General features: G+C 44.8%; 1 protein-coding gene across 3 annotated transcripts in view; it reads right to left on the reverse strand.

Annotated features, from left to right (window-relative positions):
* Nap1l4 (nucleosome assembly protein 1 like 4) overlaps window positions 1-20,113 on the reverse strand; it is a 36,059-nt gene extending 15,946 nt beyond the window's left edge. The window contains exons 1-8 of one of the 3 annotated variants that reach the window (XM_036199846.1): window positions 20,034-20,113; window positions 11,306-11,336; window positions 9,390-9,448; window positions 7,179-7,278; window positions 4,427-4,568; window positions 4,175-4,261; window positions 1,426-1,557; window positions 79-150 (exon numbers count right to left, since the gene is read on the reverse strand). In XM_036199846.1, the coding sequence (XP_036055739.1) occupies window positions 79-150; window positions 1,426-1,557; window positions 4,175-4,261; window positions 4,427-4,568; window positions 7,179-7,278; window positions 9,390-9,448; window positions 11,306-11,319 (606 nt within the window). In that variant the 5' untranslated portion in view covers window positions 11,320-11,336; window positions 20,034-20,113. Of the gene's footprint in view, window positions 1-78; window positions 151-1,425; window positions 1,558-4,174; window positions 4,262-4,426; window positions 4,569-7,178; window positions 7,279-9,389; window positions 9,449-11,305; window positions 11,337-19,747; window positions 19,767-20,033 lie in introns of those variants that run through there. The other 2 variants (XM_036199828.1, XM_036199838.1) reach the window with 2 other exon arrangements.
* Between the last annotated feature and the right edge of the window lie 387 nt (window positions 20,114-20,500).

Here is a 20,500-nt window from a genome sequence, read left to right on the forward strand (position 1 = left end):
ATGTCTGATAAGCAGGCATACTAAGGGCTGACCAACTCTGAGTGACAAAAATCAGGAAGGAGCTTGGTCAATACTCACCATAGGCTGCCCGGGGTCTGAAAACTTGACTTTAATATCTTGCAGGTGTTTCAAGATAGGTTCGTCATATTCCTAACAGAGAGAGAACCTTGAACAACAGCCCACAACTCATGGCAGTCACAGCTGCATGTGTCCCAGATGCTGGGCACTTGTCCCTATTAAAATTCGGTCTTTGTCCAGTATTAACTTCTGGAAAGCAATGCAAATCTGTTCATTATGTATCTCTGGTGGAAGAGATGCAAAGAAAGAATCAACTGCCACCTGTCTCGGCACCATGGCTACCACCAAGACTCCTGGCACCCAGCATCTGAGATGACAAAGCAAAAAAAGGCTTGGTGCCAGAAGAGATGGCTCAAGTTAGTTGTGGGTCTGCCTGACCAATATCCACCAGGGAAAATAAATATCCCAAATCTGCATATGTGTCACTTCTATAAGATCACAGACTATGTCAAAGCCTAACATACAGGAGCCAACAACTTGTGTGGCTCTATGCTTTCACAATGACTATTGCTTAGACCTGTACTGTAAAGACCTGTGCTATATAAGTCTAAGCAATAGTCATTGTGAAAGCATGAGAAAAAGCTAAAGGAATGAAAAGACTTGGATTCTCAAAATGACACCCTAGTGACAGTTGTAGATTATTAATTTCTTCATCCAAATATTGGCATTGAGTTCCTGAGTTTATGGTTGGAAAGCTCTAAGAAGTAAGCCCACTAAAGGCTACCTTCCCAATTTTAAGTTCTTTTGACATGACAGAATAAAACAAAACCAGGAAGAAGACACCTAGTAGGTATTCAAAGGGGGGAAAAATCCAAAGACAGTTCTAGAAGCAGGCTACACCAAAAGCAGTCACTTCTCTGATGCTGACAGAGGAAGCATAGAGCTCTCCAACAATATGCCCAACGCCCTATGCACCTGATCTGAATGCCTAACAGCCTATCATGCATCTACTGGCGCATCAAATGAGAACCAATATGGAGGTGTGAGAATCTCCCCAGGCTCCCTGCTTTCACACAGGAAGAACTATGAACAAGGTCTTAAAGATGCAGTGTTGGACTCTGCAGGAGGTGCAGGAGACTGTCCCTCAAGCTCTTAGTGTGAACAGAACTGTCAGACTTGCCAAGAACTGCAAAAGAGAATGCAGCCTCTCCAACAAAGACCATCCCCCCTGTACAGGGTTGTTGTCCAAGTGGTAGCTCCCAGGAGACTTTTCATTCTCCTAAAAGAACCTCACAGCACCCAGGTAAGTAGTACATGAGTAATATAAGGCAGTCCCTCAACATACTACAGGAGTTGTGTATCGCCCCAATCTTCCCCACTTGTACTCACAGGACAGAAGCTCCTCACCTGCACCAGCTCGCTAAGCATATCTACGTTTCTGAAGATGGTAAACCAGAACTCAGGGATGCCTTTGGGGTTCAGCTCTTCTGCTGTTGCTGCCTCTTTCTCTGCTATAACTACTTTATTCTTCATATCTCCCTACAAAACAGTCAAAATACAAGTAACTGAGAACACATATTTATATACAGCTCAAGGTCTTACTAAAACATAATTATTTGAGGGTCCATCACACATTTTCTTTTCCTTCTGTGTGTCTCCAAACCATGGAGTTGGAAAAGGCATTCATGGCACTATGTCCACATGTAATTTCACAATGAAATATCCATCAAGGGGAGAAAACTGAAAAGGTGGCAAATTGCCATTGGATTTGTGGAAGAATGTCCAGTCTAGCTTGGTGAGCTGCCTGTCACCATACAATGAATACTACAACAGCTTCCTTCATACACACACATAGTCACATCCACTACCATTAAGGTGGAGAAACCCCAGTTTAGGCCAGGTGTGGAAGTTCACACCTATATCCCAGCGCATGAGAGGCAGAGGCATGAGGACTACCATAAAATTTGAGAGAAGCCTTGTTTACACAGCAAGTTCCAGTCCAGCCAAGGCTATATAAGGAGATCCTGTCTAAAAAAAAAAAAAAAAAAGAAAGAAAGAAAGAAAAGAAAAAAGAAAATCTGTTTGCTGCAGCAGCAATGTAATCAGTAAACTGTTCAGCAACTTGGGCATGTGGTTCCCAGGAGACAGAGCACATAAGGGTAAATATACTGGGCAAACACCAGCAGCATGTGTGACCATGGGCCACACAGCACCATGGAAGAGAGACTTGTAACACAGCCTCAGGAAGAAGGTAGATTAAAGGAAATTAAACCAAGTGAATTCTGAATGCTTATCAAAATAGCCTGTTGTGATAGAGCAAAATGCAGAGACTGTCAAACCATCAAAATGGGGTTTTTGTGGGTCATAAGGAACAAACTAATGCAGAACCCAGCTTCAATCAGATTCTGCCTATGTTTAAAAGAATATCTCTTGCTGACGTGTGGTGTTATACCATCTCTGAGTTTGAGGTCAGCCTGGTCTACACAGTGAGTTCCATGTCAGGCAGGGCTACAAAACAAAATAAAACCAAAGGACTTTATACATAGCCACAAAAATTAAACATATTTTTAAAAAAGATCCCTAAGAGATAATTCTACTGAACCAAAGCTATCTATTATCTAAACACAAAATTAGGCTGACAGGGGCTTGGGTGTGACTCAGTTGTGGAAAACTTGCTTTTTGCTTGTGAACCTCTGGACTACATCCCTAGTACCTTTAAAAAAGCAAACAAACCAGGATAGAAGTTAAAGTTAACTTTGTACCATGCTAGAACTTTCCATGGCATTTGAATGAGACTGTCATAGAAAATAAACAGGACTGACAGAGTGAACCATTAAGGGGTTAGGGAGAAATTTGGAGCTAGGGAAATCCCCAGGAACTCACAAGGATGTCCCCAGTTAAGACTGATAGCAATGGTGGACAGGGTGCTTGAACTAACCTTCCCTTGCACTCAGATTGGTGACTACCCTAACTGTCATCATAGAACCTACATCCAATGACTGATGGAAGCAGATGCAGAGACCCACAGCCAAACACTTGGCCAAGCTCCTGGAGTTCAGTTGAAGAGAGGGAGGAGGGATTATAGGAACAAGGAGGGGTCAGGATCATAATGGGAAAAACCACAGCAATAGCTGATCCAAGCTAGGGGGAGCTCACAGCTAGGCAGCCTGCATGGGACAGCACTAGGCCCTCTAAATGTGGGTGACAGTGGTGTAGCTTGATGTGTTTGTGGGTCCCATGACAATGCAACCAGGACTTATCCCAGGTACACAAACCGGCTTTTTAGAGCCCATTCCCTATAGTTCGATGCCTTACTCAGCTGTGATGTAGGGGGAAGGGGCTTGGTCCTGCCCCAACTTGGAATGCCAGCCTGTGCTGACTACCCAAGGGAGGACTTACCCCCTATGAGGGGATGGAGATGGGATAGGGGGAGGAGGGAATGGAGTAGGATGGGAGGGGGGGAGAGTGGGAGAAGGGGAAGGAGAGGGAACAGGGGTTGGTATGTGAAATGAAAAACAATTTAAATAAAAAGAAAAAAAGAAAAGGGGTGGGGGAGAAGTAACACTAGAAAAAAAAATAAAATGAATAGGCCATCATGATGCTGGCTGGTCTAGAGACAGAGTGAGGCTGAGCAGCCTGAGGTCTCCAGATGACCCCTTTCCACATGTGCCTACTTCCCACTGAGGAGGAATATATACAGTTCTTACCCATGCTAACCTCCACCTCCTCTGGGCTCAGACTTTCACTGGTGTTACAGTTAGTTTTGTTCTGGAGATAGGGTCTCACTGTGTAGACCAGGCTGGCCTGGAACTCAGAGATCTATCTGCCTGTCTCTCTAGTACTGGGTAAGAAGCATGTTCCACCATGTCAGGCACATTACAATCAATTTTTGCCTGCCTAACCTGTATTTCAATCCTGTGCTGCATAGACCACTGAGAAGGGGCCACAACTCACTTGTGATAACCAACAGCCCTACCTCAGATGCCAAGGTGTCACCATGGACCCATGCACCCAGTGGAAGTGAAGGGAACTACTGCCGACCTACTCTACAAAGCTTTGTGGACAGTAACCATGAGTAGGAGAACAAGGTCTTAAGTTCACCTTCCAATACCACAAAATAACTAGGATTAAACAACACTCCCCAACAGAAACTCACAGCCAACTTTTCTTCTTCCTCGTTCTCACTGTGCCACGCTGACTCTGCATCTGTGGGCTCCACGTCACCAGTGATGAATTCTCTTCTCTGCATTAAAAGCCAAGAGTCCATCAGCACTTAAGGCTCTCTGCAAACTCAAAAGCTAAGATGTTTACACAGGCCTCTGAAAAGACAGTCACAAAGTCCCTGGGTGGTACAGTGTCTCACCCCACAGGAGTGGCCACATGAGGCAAGCACATCAAAGGCACATACCTTGTCAAAAAGAGGCTGGTACAAGGCTGCATACTTCCTCTCCAAGTCGTGAACTTCCTCGTAGAACTTGGCTTCTATGTGTGCACACCTCACCTGGAGCTGCTTCAGAGCATTAATTCTCCTTTTGACGGCTTTGGGTAAACTACAAGAGAACAGTAATCAAACACCTAGTGCCAGCAAACCAGCACATACAAACACCCTGACTATATATAAAGAGCTACTAAAACCCTACATGTAGACAAGCCAAGATAAAAGAATGAACCGCTTGTTAAGCCAGCTGGTGCATGCCTTTAATTCCAGCACAAGCAGATGAATCTCTGTGAGCTCAAGGCCAGCCTGGTCTATTTAAGTTCCAAGACAGCCAGGGATACATAGAAAGACCATCCAAAAAAAAAAAAAAAAAAAAAAGGGTAAGAGACAAGGGACTAAGAGAAGAAGGCAGAAAAGACACAAACTGCCAGATGGGAAAACAGGCTCAATCTCATATCAAAAGCAGAAATGGGGGATCAGTTTGTAAAATTGCTCTTTTGTCCCAACCAAACTGGTGATGAAAACAGACCAAATGAAGCTGGGCACACTTGCAATCCCACCACGTGGAAGGCCACAGCAGTAAGAGTAGCAGTAGAAGGCTATTCTGGGCTACACAGAGACCAAGGAGAAGAGTGTAGTTCACAGGTAGAGCACTAACCTAACATGCAGATAGTCCTTGGTTCAATTCCCAGCAAAACAAACACACACACACACACACACACACACACACACACACACACACACACACACAGAGAGAGAGAGCAGGGAGCTAGGCATGATGCTATGCACCCATAATCTTTTTTTTTTCTTTTTTTGTTGCCAGAGCTGAGGACCGAACCCAGGGCCTAGCAAGCACTCTACCACTGAGCTAAATCCCCAACTTTCCGCACCTATAATCTTAACACTTGAGAAGTTGATGTAGAAGATCAAGTATTCAAGGACAGCCTTGGCTCTAGTGAATTCCAGGCCAGCCCAGGCTACACAAGATTCTGTCTTTCAAAAAAATAAAGACTGGGGCTGGAGAGATGGCTCAACTGTTATGAGAACTTGCTGCCCTACAGAAGACCTGAGTTCAATTCCTTGCACCCAGTTTGAGTGGCTTAGAACCACCTAGAACTTCAGCTCTAGGGATATCTGATGCCTCTGGCTTCCATGGGCATCTGCACTCAAATGTGTATGCACACATATACACACTCATAATTTAAAACAAAAAATCCACCAAAAAGATGGCTCAGTGGGTGAAGGCACTTGCTGACAAGCATAATGACCCGAGTTAAGTCACTGAGAATCACAAGATAGAAGGAGAAAAATCAACTCCTTCAAACTGTTCTCTGACCTCTACATGTGCACATTAGGATGAAATAATAAACAGCAAACGCAAAACCCCCAGGTAAGGACCAGACACAGGCAAGCTGACAGGCACAGGGGACCTGATGTCAGTTGGCTGTCTGAAAATGCATGGATACATGGTCTGTAGACACCCACGTACAATTTTCTATAACCACACCAGCTAAGAGTTTCTTTGCCTCTGTTCCAGAGTTGTTTTTTTGTTTTTTTTTTTTGTTTGTTTGTTTGTAAGAGTACTCCTAAAATCAAAAGAAAAAACATACCAGAAAGTGGTGGCACGTCTTTAATCCCAGCACTGGGGAGGCAGAGGCAGGCAGATCTTAAGGTCTGAGGCCAGCCTGGTCTAGAGTAAGTTCTAAGGACAACCAGGGCAACACAGAGAAATCATATGTCTTGAAAAAACAAAAAAAGGAAAAAGAAAAAAATTGACCTATAAAATTGTTTAAAACGCCCAAAAAAATAGTGTCCCTAGGTGAAAACTTGTTCACAGCAAACCTGAATGCAGGGTGTACATAAGTACCCAGTGCTGGCCCAAGCACCATTTAAGGCCAACACAGATGTGAGGCTGTGCTAGCTGTCACCACCCTGTGTTCCATCCCAGTGAACAAACGGCACTCCATATGCACACTTACAAAAGCCATGCCAGTCAGTGGTGGCGCACGCCTTTAATCCCAGCACTTGGGAGGCAGAGGCAGGTGGATCTCTGAGTTTGAGGCCAGCTGGGCTACAGAGTGAGTTCCAGGAAAGGCTTCAAAGCTACACAGAGAAACCCTGTCTCAGAAAAACAAACAAACAAACAAACAAACAAACAAACAAACAAAGCCAGAAAACCAGACATCATTCTTAACTCCCTCACTACACCCTACCACCTAACTCTACAAACAACTGCATATTAGGTACCTGTGCATTAGAGGCTAAAATCAACCCAGTACAAGAAAAGCAAAATAGGACAAAGACAAACTGTATCCACTAAGTAAACAAGAAAGGCCTCCAAATGGACACAAGCAAATGTGCAGTGTCTCCTCTAGTTTTAACAGCTAAGCCTTGGAGACTGAGGTGGCTCATCTCTTTCAGCAGACAGACAGGGAGGCCCTGAGAAGTGCTGCTCAGAGTGAGCATCTCATTTCTACTGTACAACACAGCCACAACATGGGCATCCTAACAAGGGTAAAGGTATAGGTGTTCAGCAGCCAGCAAGCACTCTATCAGCACTAGCTTATTAGCTGAGTTCTCTAAAAGCCACAAGGTGGCACTGTGCATCACCAAGCAGACAAAATGAGCTGGCTGATGCTGAGAACTGAATACCACAGTTGTTCCTACTGAGGCATGGAGATAATTGTTCTGTCACTTGACATCTCACTGGCAATGTACTCACGTTTCTATGTAGCTAGAAGGAGTGTGAGAGACGTTATCAAGACGTTCCTGCAAAGCTGCCAGCACTTGTGGGTTCTGCATCACCTGGTCTGTGAGCTTTTCTGAGTTGGAAATAAGACCAGAGTTATTTGGCAGCAAGAACTCAAACACCAATATGGATCTCGGGCTTGTCACCCCATCTACTCAAGAGGCTGAGCAGGGAAATGCCATGCCAAGACCTTATCTCAAAATAAAAAAAAAAAAAAAAACACAAGAGGGCTGAGGCTGTAACTCAATAGTGGAATGCTTACCTAGCATATGAAGCCCTGGGGCTCAATCCTTACCACCACAAATTTGTTTTAGAAGTATACATTCTTAGCCAGGTGTAGTGGTGCACACCTTTAATCTAAGCACTTGAGAGGGGTAGGTGGAACTCTGAGTTTGAGGCCAGCCTGGACTACAAATTCAATTCCAGGACAGCCAGGACTACACAGAGAAACACTGTTTAAAAAAAAAAAAAAAAGTAGAACACATTCTGTTCTGTAGTTCTTTTAGGCCAATATTCACTTTAAGAAAAGAAGCTTGGGGCCAGGCGGTAGGGCGCACACCTTTAATCCCAGCACTCGGGAGGCAGAGGCAGGCAGATCTCTGTGAGTTCAAGGCCAGCCTGGGCTACAGAGTGAGTTCTAGGACAGGCTCCAAAGCTACACAGTCTCAAAAAACCAAAAAAAAAAAAAAAAGAAAAGAAAAGAAACTTGTAGCTGGGCAGTGGTGACACATGCCTTTAATCTCAGCACTTGGAAAGCAGAGGCAGGAGGATCTCTTGTGAGTTCAAGGCCAACATGATCTACAAAATGAGTTCCACGAGAGCCAGGGCTGTTACACAGAGAAATCCTGTCTCAAAAAAACAAAAAAAGAGGCTTGTGTTAAGTCTGGATATGGAGAAGACGACTCCAGAGCCCCAGACCACATTTGCTTCTTTTTGTTTGTTTTTCGAGACAGGGTTTCTCTGTGTAGCTTTGCACCTTTCCTGGATCTCACTCTGTAGACCAGGCTGGCCTCAAAATCACCAAGATCCGTCTGGCTCTGCCTCCCCAGTGCTGGGATTAAAGGCGCACCACCTGGCTCACATTTGCTTCTTTAAAAAAAGAAAATAAATAAAACCCCAACAAATGTCTAGTTTTGCTTAGCTACTAATTTCTAGAAATAGTAAAGTGGGTGGTGAGTCATAGTCAGAGGCTTCTGCCTGTAACCAGATAAACCCTAAGCCCCGACCAACTTCAGGGGTCTACCTCTGGTTACACATTGCTCCCCAGTCCCATTGGTGTTTGGAAGCCAGGGACAAGATTAGCTTCTAGAGTGAAACAGCATCCACCCACTTTTCAGTCCAAAGAGATGGCTCTCCCCAGCTTGCTTTCTTCCTGGAAAGCGCTTTCCCCACAAACCCACCTCCTACTAAAAGTACTCTGACCACCTTGCTTCTAATGGCTCACATGCCTTTGTTCTGGATTTGTAACACTGAGTTATTATTTAGAACCTGTTCCCCAAGTAAATGAGGAGACACCAAGAGAATAACTGTCCTTCACTTGGTGATGGAGTTGATCGACTTCCCTCTCATATAGTCCAGGCCAACCTGGAACTTAAGACCCTGCTGCTTGGACTCCCAAGCAGGGATTACATCACAGTCCCACAGCCAGCTTGGATACAGGTTAAAATCTTTTGCATTTTATCATTATTCCTTTGTATATGTGTTCAATCAGACATGCAATGTGCATGAGAACAGGCGTACATGCTCCATAGCCTGTGTGTGGAGGTCAGGAGACCACTGCCTCCTAGTGGGTTCATGGGATCAAACTTGGGTGCCATGTTTGCATGACGAGCAATGCTACAAGCTGAGCCACCTTGCTAACCCATCATATGTAGATTTCTTCATGGGGAGAGACAGTGCGTGTGAATTTATCAACACAATGACACATCTAGGTTTGGCTTCAAAATAAGCGAGCGGGAAATTGAAAGTGCAAGTCTGATTAACATTATGTAAAGGCCAGCACAGGAGCAGAGTTGCCTTGTTCTCTTTCATGGAATCTAAATTTCTAATCACTAAATAAAGTGCTAATAGTTCTCTTAGACAAAATCCTTTACGGCTACTATAATCATTGTAACAGGTGGTTCTGGAAGAGATTCCCAGACACACATGGAAACCCCCAATCACTGCTTCATCCATTGCACTGACCTGTATTACTGGCATTTTTAGCAGCTTCCGCAGAATCTGCAGGGCTTCCATCTGAAAGACTAAAACAAGTTTACAAAGTATTATAAACAGACAGCACCATCTGGCATTTTCAGTGTTTTTCCAATATATTAGGGATCCGTGCAGCAAGGAACCCAGCAAGATAACACTGGCTGGGTATGGTGGCACATGCCTTTGATGCCAGCACTTGGAAGAGGCAGGTGTATCTCTGAGTGCCAGGACAGCTAGAGCTACATAATGGAGACCCTCCGGGGCTAGGGCACAACAACAAACAGACGGCACTGACATGCACATGTTATCTAGGGAGACTTCCATCTGAAAAGACCATCCTCACCACTTTCCTTCCAACACACAGGCTGCTCTGCACAAACCTACAACCCTTGCCAAAGCTTCTTAATCCCCCTTTTTTTCTTTGAGACAGGGTCTAACCCAGTAGCTTTGGCTTCCTGAGTGCTGGGATAATAACTGTGAACCACCATACTTCGCCTCATTTTTATCTCTAAGATTTAAAAAAGAAAAAAGAAAAGCTTCTATGTGCCATGTGTGGTGATATTTACCTTTAATCGCAGCACTTGGGGAGAGGTAAGTCGATCTCTGTGAGTTTTGCTCACAGAGGTCTAGGTCACCCAGGGCTACACATTTGAGACCCTCTCTTAAAAACCAAATAAAACCCAAGAACAAATTATGTTTATGCATATGTTCATATGTGGAAGAGTGCAATGTCAGTAAAGGCCAGCCAGAAGAGGACATCAGATCCCCAAACTGGAGCTGGTGAGCTGCCACTGAGCCATCTCTCCAGCCCTCTGATTTTTATTTCAACAGTCAATTCCTTGATTGTATAATCAGCCTACAGCACTTAAACCACACCACTCAAATAAGATGCTACCATATGGTTAGCAGCGCACACAAGTGGCCTTGTGCAGTAGACACAATGGTCACAGTACTCTGAATGCCAACCATGCAGCATCACCGAAAACAATGGGCTTCACAAACACAGGCCTCACAACTACTAGAGAGCCATGTATACCTTCCTGAAGACAAAGGTCTACAAGCCCTGTGACATGAAAGCAGTCAGAGCTATGAGGAAATGAAGGGCAAATACAAGCAAAATATGACACAGGTATGAAAATGCCATGATGAAATCTATTATTTTATATCCCAACTAAAAAAATTAAAACAGGCACTCAACCAACACTGACCTTTGCTGTGGATATCACTCTGTATAAATAAAATGCTGATTGGCCAGTAGTCAGGCAGGAAGTATAGGTGGGACAAGGAGAGAGGAGAATTCTGGGAAATGGAAGGCTGAGTCAGAGAGACACTGACCAGCCGCTGCCATGAGAAGATGTTAAGATACCAGTAAGCCACGAGCCACATGGCAACTTTTAGATGAACAGAAATGGGTTATTTTAAGATAGAAGAAGTAGATAACAAGAAGCCTGCCACGGCCATACAGTTTAAGCAATATAAGTCTCTGTATGTTTACTTGGTTGGGTCTAAGCAGCTGCGGTACTAGCAGATAACAGATTTGTCCTGACCATGAGCCAGGCAGGACCAGAAAAACTCTAGCTACAGACTTTGAACATCCCCCCCCCCAAAAAAAATCCTTCCCCCATCCCTGGTAGCTACATCAGGTTAATTGACTTCACCAAGGGTGAGGAAGAAGGGGTTAAAGGTCAAGGAACACAGATATTATATCTACACAAGGTCTGCAAATGTCAGTATCTGAGACAGTTGGTATCTGGCATCAATTTCTTTGCTAGCAAAAGAGAAAGAAAAAGGCCACTACCACTTGAAGTTTAAATTATTTAACTTTGAATTCTAGTTTCTGAAATACAGTGAACACTAGCTCCCTACCTAAATCTAAGTCCAATAAACAAAAGTCCATGTTGGCTTACCTGTTTTCTGCCATCTGAACGTCTTTGTCCCCTAAAATTGAGAAAGTTAACAGTTACATTCACAAAAAAATGTATTACTCTTCCAACACCATCTAATGGCAGTTGAGACCTTTCTGCAGGTGAAGGAAAGGAAATGTCCCAGATGTGACCTGAAATTATTTGAGCATACACGTGCCTAATCTCATAGAGGGGTACACTTAAGATCTAGGTTTCACTAGATACAGAGGTGCATGCCTTTCATCTCAACAACTGGGAGGCAGAGGCAAGCAGATTTCTGTAAATCTGAGGCCAGCCCAATCTACATAGAGAGTTCTTGGCCAGACAAGGCTACATAGTGAGACCATGTCAAAAAATAAAATTAAATATATCTAGGTTTCACGTCCTGCATGCTTTAAAACTTTTTGAGACAGGATTTCATGTATCCGAGACTGGCCTTCCACTTGCCATGTAGCTGATGACCCAATTTCTGACCCTCCAATTCCACCTCCCCAGTACCAGGACTACAAATGTGCACCATCATGCTGGATTTATGCTGGGTTTCAAACCCAGGGCTTCACACATGCTACAAACTAAGCTAGATCCACAGCATTCTTACTGACACCTAAGTGAACAGACTTCACAGTAAGAAAACAGAACCCTAATCTGCCTTCTTTCTTACAATAAATCTAACAGATCTACATAGCAACTCTAACCCAAACAATTCAAAAGCATTCACTGTTTAAACTGTTTCTCAGATACACACAGTAATGCTAATTCTATCTGCCCTTATGTGAGACACTCACTCCACATGATCTCAAGGCGGCCTCTTTACTTTAAAGGTGTAATGAACTGAGGCCACACAAAGCCCCTCACACTTGCCCAGTGCACACAGTGAAACTTTCTGAAAGCTGTGCTGATGCTAGGAAAACAGGAGACTTAGGAAAAACAGTTCCAGCAAGAGTGATGTACAACTGTTTTACAGTTCCATCTTCTACTAGGTTTTTATTGCTTCAAAATAAACTGTGTGTAGATGGCCCATACCTTTAATCCAGGGTTTGGTAGGCATAGGCAAGTATTCAAGGATTGACATCACGGTCTACATATTGAGGTTCAGTGAAACCCTGTCTCAAAACAAACTCAAAATAAAATGTACAAAACAGGCTGGGCAGTGGTGGCAGACGCCTTTAATCCCAGCACTTGGGAGGCAGAGGCAGGCAGATCTCTGTGAATTCGAGGCCTGGTCTACAAAGCGAGATCCAGGACAGGCTCCAAAGCTACACAGAGAAACCCTGTCTCGAAAAACCAACCCCCCCCCAAAAAAAAGGTACAAAAACACATCATATATGACTGTTCTCTTTGTTTTATTCATTCATTCATTCATTCATTTATTTATTTATTTTCAAGACAGGGTTTCTGGTTGTCTGGGAACACTCACTCTGTACACCAGGCTGACCTCGAACTCAGAGATCCACCTGCCTCTGCCTCGCAAATGCTGGGATCACCACAGCCCTACAACTATTTTCTTTTTGGTTTTTCAAGACAGGGTTTCTGTGTAGCCCTGGCTATCCTGGAACTTGCTCTGTAGACCAGAGATCCTCCTGCCTCTGCCTCCCAAGTGCTGGGATTAAAAGTGTGCACCAACACTGCCTGGCTATTGTCTCTTTAAAAGTAAGTCATTTAATAGAAGCAAAAGGGGGGAAAAAGAACAACAGTACTGCAGATGACCAAGCCTAAAGCACAGCAGCTTCCCACACCCAGCTTCACCTCTGTCACCTCCAAAGATCCTTCCACAGACCCTAGCATCTTCTTTGAGGTCCAAAATCACTGGCCACAGGATCTATATTCCTTTATCCACCCTGCAAAGCTCATCATTCTCAACGCCAGCAAGACCAAGGCTTTTCTACCATATACTTTTGGTTCATGGTCTCCATGAACACCTTAGTCAAATGTGGTTTCCCACCCCTTGCTATTCTTAACTTAAGACGGCAAGATTTTCATGTAAGATTTCTGGATTAAAGAACAAGCAGATCCCAATAAATACTGCTGAGTTGGCAACACACTGGCACTCCCTACACTTCAGCTATGTAATTACAGTATCCCATCCATTACCTACAACTAACAGTACTTTCTCTAGACCACACTCCCAGCCCACCATCCTTTCCCAGTTATACAGCCTTTCTTTGCACCTAGGTCTCGCCATCCATAACCTAGAAGTCATACCTACCTGAAGCAATTATGAAGGTCAATTTCCTCACTATAGTGGTACAGCAGGCTTGCCCACCTCTATGACACATACATAGACTATCTTGCCCTGTCATTCTATCCCCTGCACAGAGGCCAAGGCAAAGTGCCAGTACATGCTACAGTTCACTTCAGCATCATCCATTATTGTGTTTAGCAAACACTGAAAGTCATAAAGAGTTATCAATTTACAGGTATGAGAGAAACATTCATTTTATTTTAAAGGTTGGAATGATAGGTTTAATGCTGGTTTTATGAAGCCATAGTACTAAGCCTTGTCAGGCAAACTACTTTTAAAAGGCATCAAGAGCCAGACATAATGATGCATGCCTGTAATTCCAGGATTTGTAAGTTATGGTTATGCTGGCTATATGGCAAGTTAGAGGTCAGCCTGGGCTACAGAAGTATCCATCTTAAAACAAAACAAAACCTAGCAATCAAGTTAGATTATAACAGACACCAGGGAATCCTAAGTTAATAAAATACAGAGGTTTAGATTCACTTCCAGGGCCAACAGGCTGCTTTTTTATTTCAGGAAAACACCACAACAGCCCTATTATATTCCTTTTTTGTTCCAAACATCAAAAACTTTTCAAAGGAAAAACTTTTGTAGCAAACTTTAAACTGGTCACTTCTTAGATTTATGTTTTTATATAATTTTATATATTATCTGTCTTCATAAAGTCAAAGGTCCTCAAAGTCTTAACACAAGATAAGCAAATGATTACTATTAACCAAAACTAGCCTGAAGAGATAGGTCAGTGGATAAAGATGCTTGCCATCGAGCCTGATGATCTGAGTTTGATTAATGGGCCCTATACGATAGAACAGACTCCCAGAAGTTACCCTCTGGCCTCTGTATCTGGCACATAAGCACGTTATGTTATGTGCATGCACATAAAGGAACCCTAAAGCACAGTAACTTGGTTCAGTCAGAAATGGCAGGATGAGCTAGCAAAGCTGAGGATGTATGCTCAGTTCCTATAGGAGTACTGACTCACAGCAACTCAGGACCATGTCAAAGGAGGAAAGGAATGGCCTATTCAAAGAAGGAATCAGAAAAGGCCCCTAGGACATCCCAATTTCCCCTGGCCAGTGAGTGAGGCCAACACTGGACACAGCCCATCACTACTCCCAGCATGCTAAGTGTACATGGAAACACTTAAACCCTTAGTGAACTGACTCAGATTCCCACATGCACACAATGTCTTGCTAACTGGGCTGGAGATGCAGCTAGGTAGTAAATCACTGCCCATCAAGCACAGTGCCTAGGTCCATTTCCAAAAAAGAAAGGAAAGGGCTACTAGTCAACATTCATTTATCCTTTTAGTTTCAGAGTTGTTAATAATAAAAGGGATCCAGGAAGATTGCTTTGAGTTCAAGGCCAGCCTGGGATACATAAAACCTTGTCTCAAAACTGTTGTAGTTTCCTGCCCCTAACAAAAAGAAGTAGAGTGTATTTGATCCTAAACACACACCAGTAGCCTTTACGGTTAAACTAATTTATACTTAATGTCTATTATCTAATATATATATGTGTGTGTGTGTGTGTGTGTGTGTGTGCACACGCGCACGCGCGCGCGTGCAGAGAGAGAGAGCGAGCCTTTCTTTATTGTAGATGTAACCATCTTATTAAATAAGAAACACAGAGCCAAATGCAGAGTTAAAAGCCCCAGTTAAAAGAGGTCAGAGAGCAGAAGCTAAGAGCTGAGACCAAGATCGCCTTCTTACCACCCACCGGCTTCTGTCCTTCCCCTGAGAGAGCTACTTCCTGTGTCTGTCTTTTTATTGACTTTCTGTTCTGCCTTCTCATTGGTTGTAAACCCAACCACATGACCTCTTCGTCACTGCCCGTCTATAATAGACCTCTAGGTCTCTATGGTTGGTATTGAGATTAAAGGTATGTGTCTCCTTGCTGGTGGTATCCTTGAACACAGAGATCTACCTGTCATGTGATCGGGATTAAGGGCATGTGCTACCACTGCCAGACTTCTGCTAAGTGGCTTGTTATTAGCTCTGACCCCCCGGCACTTTTATTTATTAACATACTAATAAAATCACATTTCAGCACAAATAAAATATCACCATAATTTTTTAGCCTTTATCACAAAATGTAACTAAACCAGGTATGGTGGCTCATCTCTATCTCAGCACAGTAGAGGCTGAAGCCACAGAGTCAGAACATTAAGGCCAGCCTCAACTGAGACAAGCAAACCACAGGAAGTTAGATGTAGTAGTACACACCTGCAAGGACACTGAGGGAATGAGACTGAGGGCAGGCTGTCTCAAAAAAACCCAGGCCATACACCAAGGCCTGGGTTTGAGACCAGCACTAAAGAAATGGAGTAGTGACTCACCATCGGCAAGGTCCAGCCTTAAACCAAACAATAAAAAAACAGGAGATCCCCCTCCCCCAAGTGTTGACAAAGGCAAATGTTGAAGTCATATAGCTGCAGGTGAGGATCTACAGTCATCAACCCTTGCTGCAGGTTTTGAAAGATAACACGGCCCTGACAATACCTTGACTCTCTATACTTTTATCCTCTGAACTATGACACAATAAATGTGCTATTTGTTGAAGCAAAACTGAAAAACAAAAACTCATTAAAGAGAACCTCTACATGCAACATGGTTATTATTTGACAATGTTTTATTTTGGTGTATGTGTGTGATGTTATGTGCCCGTGCACACATGTGTGGAGGTCAAAGGACTGCACTACCACTTTCCACCTTATTTCCTCAAGACAAGAGTGCCAATGAACTTAAAGCTTGTCTTAGGCTAGGCCACACCTGGCTTTCCACATTGGTGCTCGGTCCACACTGAGGTTCTTATGTTGTGCAGCAAGTGCTCTCACCCATTGACATCTCCCCAGCCCTAATAATAAAGCATTTTACAATTCTTCATTAAATATTTATTTAGTGTGTGTGTGTGGGGGGGGTTGTGCCATGCACATAGAGGTCAGAGGATAACTTCTATGAGTAGGTTCTCTCCTTTCACCATATGGGTACAGGGAACACATTGAGGTCATCAGGCTTGGCAGTAGGCACCTTTGCTGGCTGGGCCATCTTGTTAGCTCATATGTTTAAGCAATTAGATTTAACCAATTGAAGGTGCGAGGTAGTGCTAGAAGATCACTGTTTTTCTGTCTGCTTTTGAAAGTTCTCATCAGTGTTTATCACTAACAACTGATGAAAATTCCAGGAGGGCAGCACATGTTCACTGACTCAATGCAGAGTTCAGGGCTCAGCAAGGACTTGGCAAGAAACAGGTAGCCAGAAATCTTGACCAATTAATCCCTACTGTTTCCTGTAGGTACATGGTACTAAACAGGAACCCTTTGCACACCTTGACCTATCCTAGGCAATTTTGGAAGACACAGGATGAAGACATTTCCTCAGTCACACTTGCTTACAATACCTACAACTCTGAAGTAACTGAGTGTGACTTACTAGTCTTTGTACATAAAGCTCAGCCAATCTTATCTCACTAGTTCCCTGGACACAGGATGGAAGCACACTCAGTTACAACAGCTGACACACCAGACAACACAGTAGAAGGAATTTAAGACTGCACAGCAAGCAGTCAGGATCAAAGGTAAAGTTCACAAAGCCATCTTCTGTAGTCTTCACACTACAAAAGTACAATGTGCCTCCTGTTACTCCAAATTCACCTAAAGTAAAGCAGCCGAGCTTCCTCTACCAAAGGCAGGGGACTCCTGACTGCTAAATGAAAGCAAACCTACGCTACCATCAATTATGTCCTCGAAATGCCTAAAGTCCAATCTAAGACTCCACTATTTAGTCATCACAACAGGCCTCCCGTCTGTGATCAGTAACAGGTCTTCAAGTGTGGTTCAGGGAGCCTCCACAAGCTACCACTAACAGGTAGTTCCATGCAAAGGCTGGCAGGTAGAAGAGGAAGTCCCTGCGGTTCCCCTAGTAGCTTTCTCCACTACAGCAGAAGCAGCAAACTGACATAAGCTTCAATTCTCAATGCCTGAAATGTACTTCATCTTTATTGCTATAGTGCTGGCTAGCCTTGAGCTACCTCCCAAGTGCTGGAATACAGACAGAAGGCAGCACACCCACTTACATTTCCTTTCAAATAAACAAAAACTTGTACTCATCAGTTAGTGGTCCCCAACAGCTCATGCCAAGATCCAAGCTGTAAAAGCACTCACCCACCTGCCTACTTCACACAGAGATTATCCCTTAGACCTTCAGGGATCTAAACTACCCTTTCTTAAAATTTTAATTTATTTTATGTGTATGGGTGTTTTCCCTGCTTGTCTGGCACCACTTGCAGAGACCAGAAGAGAGCACTGGATCTCTGGGACTGGAGTTATAGACCATCAGGAGCCAGCCTTTGAGTGCTGGGACTCAAACCTGGGTCCTTTGCAAGATCACCCAATGTTCTTTTCTTTTTTCACCCAATGTTCTTAACTGTTGAGCTATCTCTCAGCCCCTAAATTACTCTCTTGCCCAGAATTTTTTTTCTTCCAAAACAAAAATTTTTAGATATTCTACACGCTGCTTTTTTCTTTTTCTTTCTTTTTTTGAGCTGAGGATCCAACTCAGGGGCACTCTGAGCTAAATCCCCACCCCACCCCTTTTTTTTTACAACTACAACACAAACTTTTGCACAGGCCTCAAACTGTATACACAGCACGAAAAGAAAACCGCTAGCGGAGTCGGTGCTCTCTGTTAGCTCTCACTAAGGGGCAAATAGGAGGGAAAAAAAATTGAGCCAGGATCTTGCTATGTTACCAAGACTGATTTTGAAGTCTGAGTTCCAGAGCAGCTGGGACTACAGATGTGTACCGCCACACCTACCTTAGTTGGGACATTTTAAAAGTCAAGCACAAAGTCAGACAGAAGTGGTGAACTACCTCATCCCTAAGAACTGCATCTCTGCAGAAGCATTAACTTGTAAACTCTATACTTGCAACTACACACTGGTAAACTCTATTCTCTACACAAATCCAAACAGCCAACTAAACTCACAAGCCATAATGGCCATGCTTTCTGAGAAGATCTCAAAATATATACATCTTTTCCAATATTTTGGTGGTCAAGGCTATTAATCCAGAAAACGATGGAATCTGCTATTATTTTCAGCAGTTATTCCATACATTTGAAAAACAGTTCAAGATTTAAAGCTAACACATCAGAATTTAAGCATTTAGATGTCAGGACATTGTGAACCAATAATATTGGCCAATGGGGGAGGGGGGGAGGCCACACCTGAGTTTGACAGCAACTACTTGAGACAAAGGCATTAAGATGCCACCGCCAACAGTCCCTGACAGGTGAACCATCCCTCTTTAACGTTGGACTGTATCTCAATCCCATCACTGCCCTCTTTTTTCTGAATCTCACTGTTCATCTGCAGTGTTTATTTCAACAGCGACTGAGCCAGGTCAAGTCTACTTGAGTTTAAAGTCAAGCTACCATCACAATCAAACCACCACACTTAAACTAACAGGGCTTTAATTTGCAATACAAGCCAAACACTCCTATGCCAAAAAATTCAGAACACTCCAAACCCCATTTCTTTCAGAGCTTTATGCCAGATTTTGGACTTCCAGATTAGAAACGCTCATCTGCCAAACCTACAAATATCCCATAAACTAAACGGCTTCTAGACCCAGGCGTTTCGTGTAAAGGCATACTCAGCCTGTTGCAACTTTAGCACACACTATTATGAATGGCGTTAAGACACGAGCTTTAAGGAGCCCCTGGTGTGTAGTAAGGAGAGATTAGTCACCGAGAGGAGGCAGCTACTATGACAGGAAGGCGGCATTAACTTAAAAGCATGTTAACTTTTAGGACCAAGAACTTCAACTTGGGCCTTTTGCCGGGGAATTGGCGTACGCCTGTTAGAGTGGCGTGCATGCAGCAAGCTACCGCAGGGATCACTCGGAGGCAGCAAAGCCAAGCAGAGTTGAATGGAGAAAACGCAGGCCGACTGTCCCAATGATACCCTGGGGAGAAGGGATACTGCTGGCGTCCCTGCACCCTTTAGGGGCCCACGGGTCGGAAGGCTCAGTGTGTCACTAAGTTGAGTACGCCTCCACCTCAGGCTAGGAGAGTCGGACCAGGGAGCTCTCGTGCGGAGACCATGCAAAGCCCGGAAGGGCGAGGCGGCGGCCCGGCCGCGCGAATTCCATAAACCCCTTCCTTCCCAGGAGCGGTTTCAAGACAAGGCGCACCCAGGCCCACCTCGCCGGGAAGGCCTAGTCCCCTCAGGGAACCGCCTGCGCGGCTTCGCGTGCGCTCTCAGGCGGCAGGAACAAAGCGCGCTGACCTTCAGCCGGGGGCGGGGCGGCGCAGAGGAGGGACGGGCCCGCCATCCGCCGCCACCCGCCACCCGGACGGCTGATGGGGCCACCGCCCGCCTCTGCTAGCCGCCATGGCACGTCGGCCCGCCCGCGCCACCCACCCCCCGCCTCTGCCGCCCCGGCCCCTGTCCAGCCACCCGCCGCGCCGTTACCCGCCGGGACCGCACCTCGCGCCTCCTGCGGCACTGGCGCCCGTGTAAAGCTCGCTCCGGGGCTACGCCGCCGTGGCCGCCAACAAAACTACCTGCCACTGGCCACGTCGCCAGGCTCCGCCCTCTCCGAACAAAACAGGCTGTGAATTGGCAATAGAGCTGCCTGTCAACCGCACCTAAGCGCTGGTAGAGGCGGCATCCAATCAAAAGCCGTTGAGGGGGTAGGGCCGCACGCTCAAGCCCTCGAGCTCTATGTAAATAGAGTCGTGACGTGTGTTCCGGCGCACGCGCAGTTCCGCGCCTTTTTAAAGGGGTTGCTGGGGTGTGTGGAGGACTTGGGTTTTCTAGTCTCTTGAGCCTGCTGCAACTTCTAAGGCTTGCGTCCCGGGTTAGTTGGCAGTGTTTTCCCCACGTTACCTGCCGTCTGTGGCCCGGGGAAAGCACTGCCTGTTTCCCAAGGCCTTTGGGCCCTCAGTCTACGG

The sequence above is a fragment of the Onychomys torridus genome, chromosome 1, assembly GCF_903995425.1.
Source record: "Onychomys torridus chromosome 1, mOncTor1.1, whole genome shotgun sequence".
Lineage (NCBI taxonomy): Eukaryota > Metazoa > Chordata > Mammalia > Rodentia > Cricetidae > Onychomys > Onychomys torridus.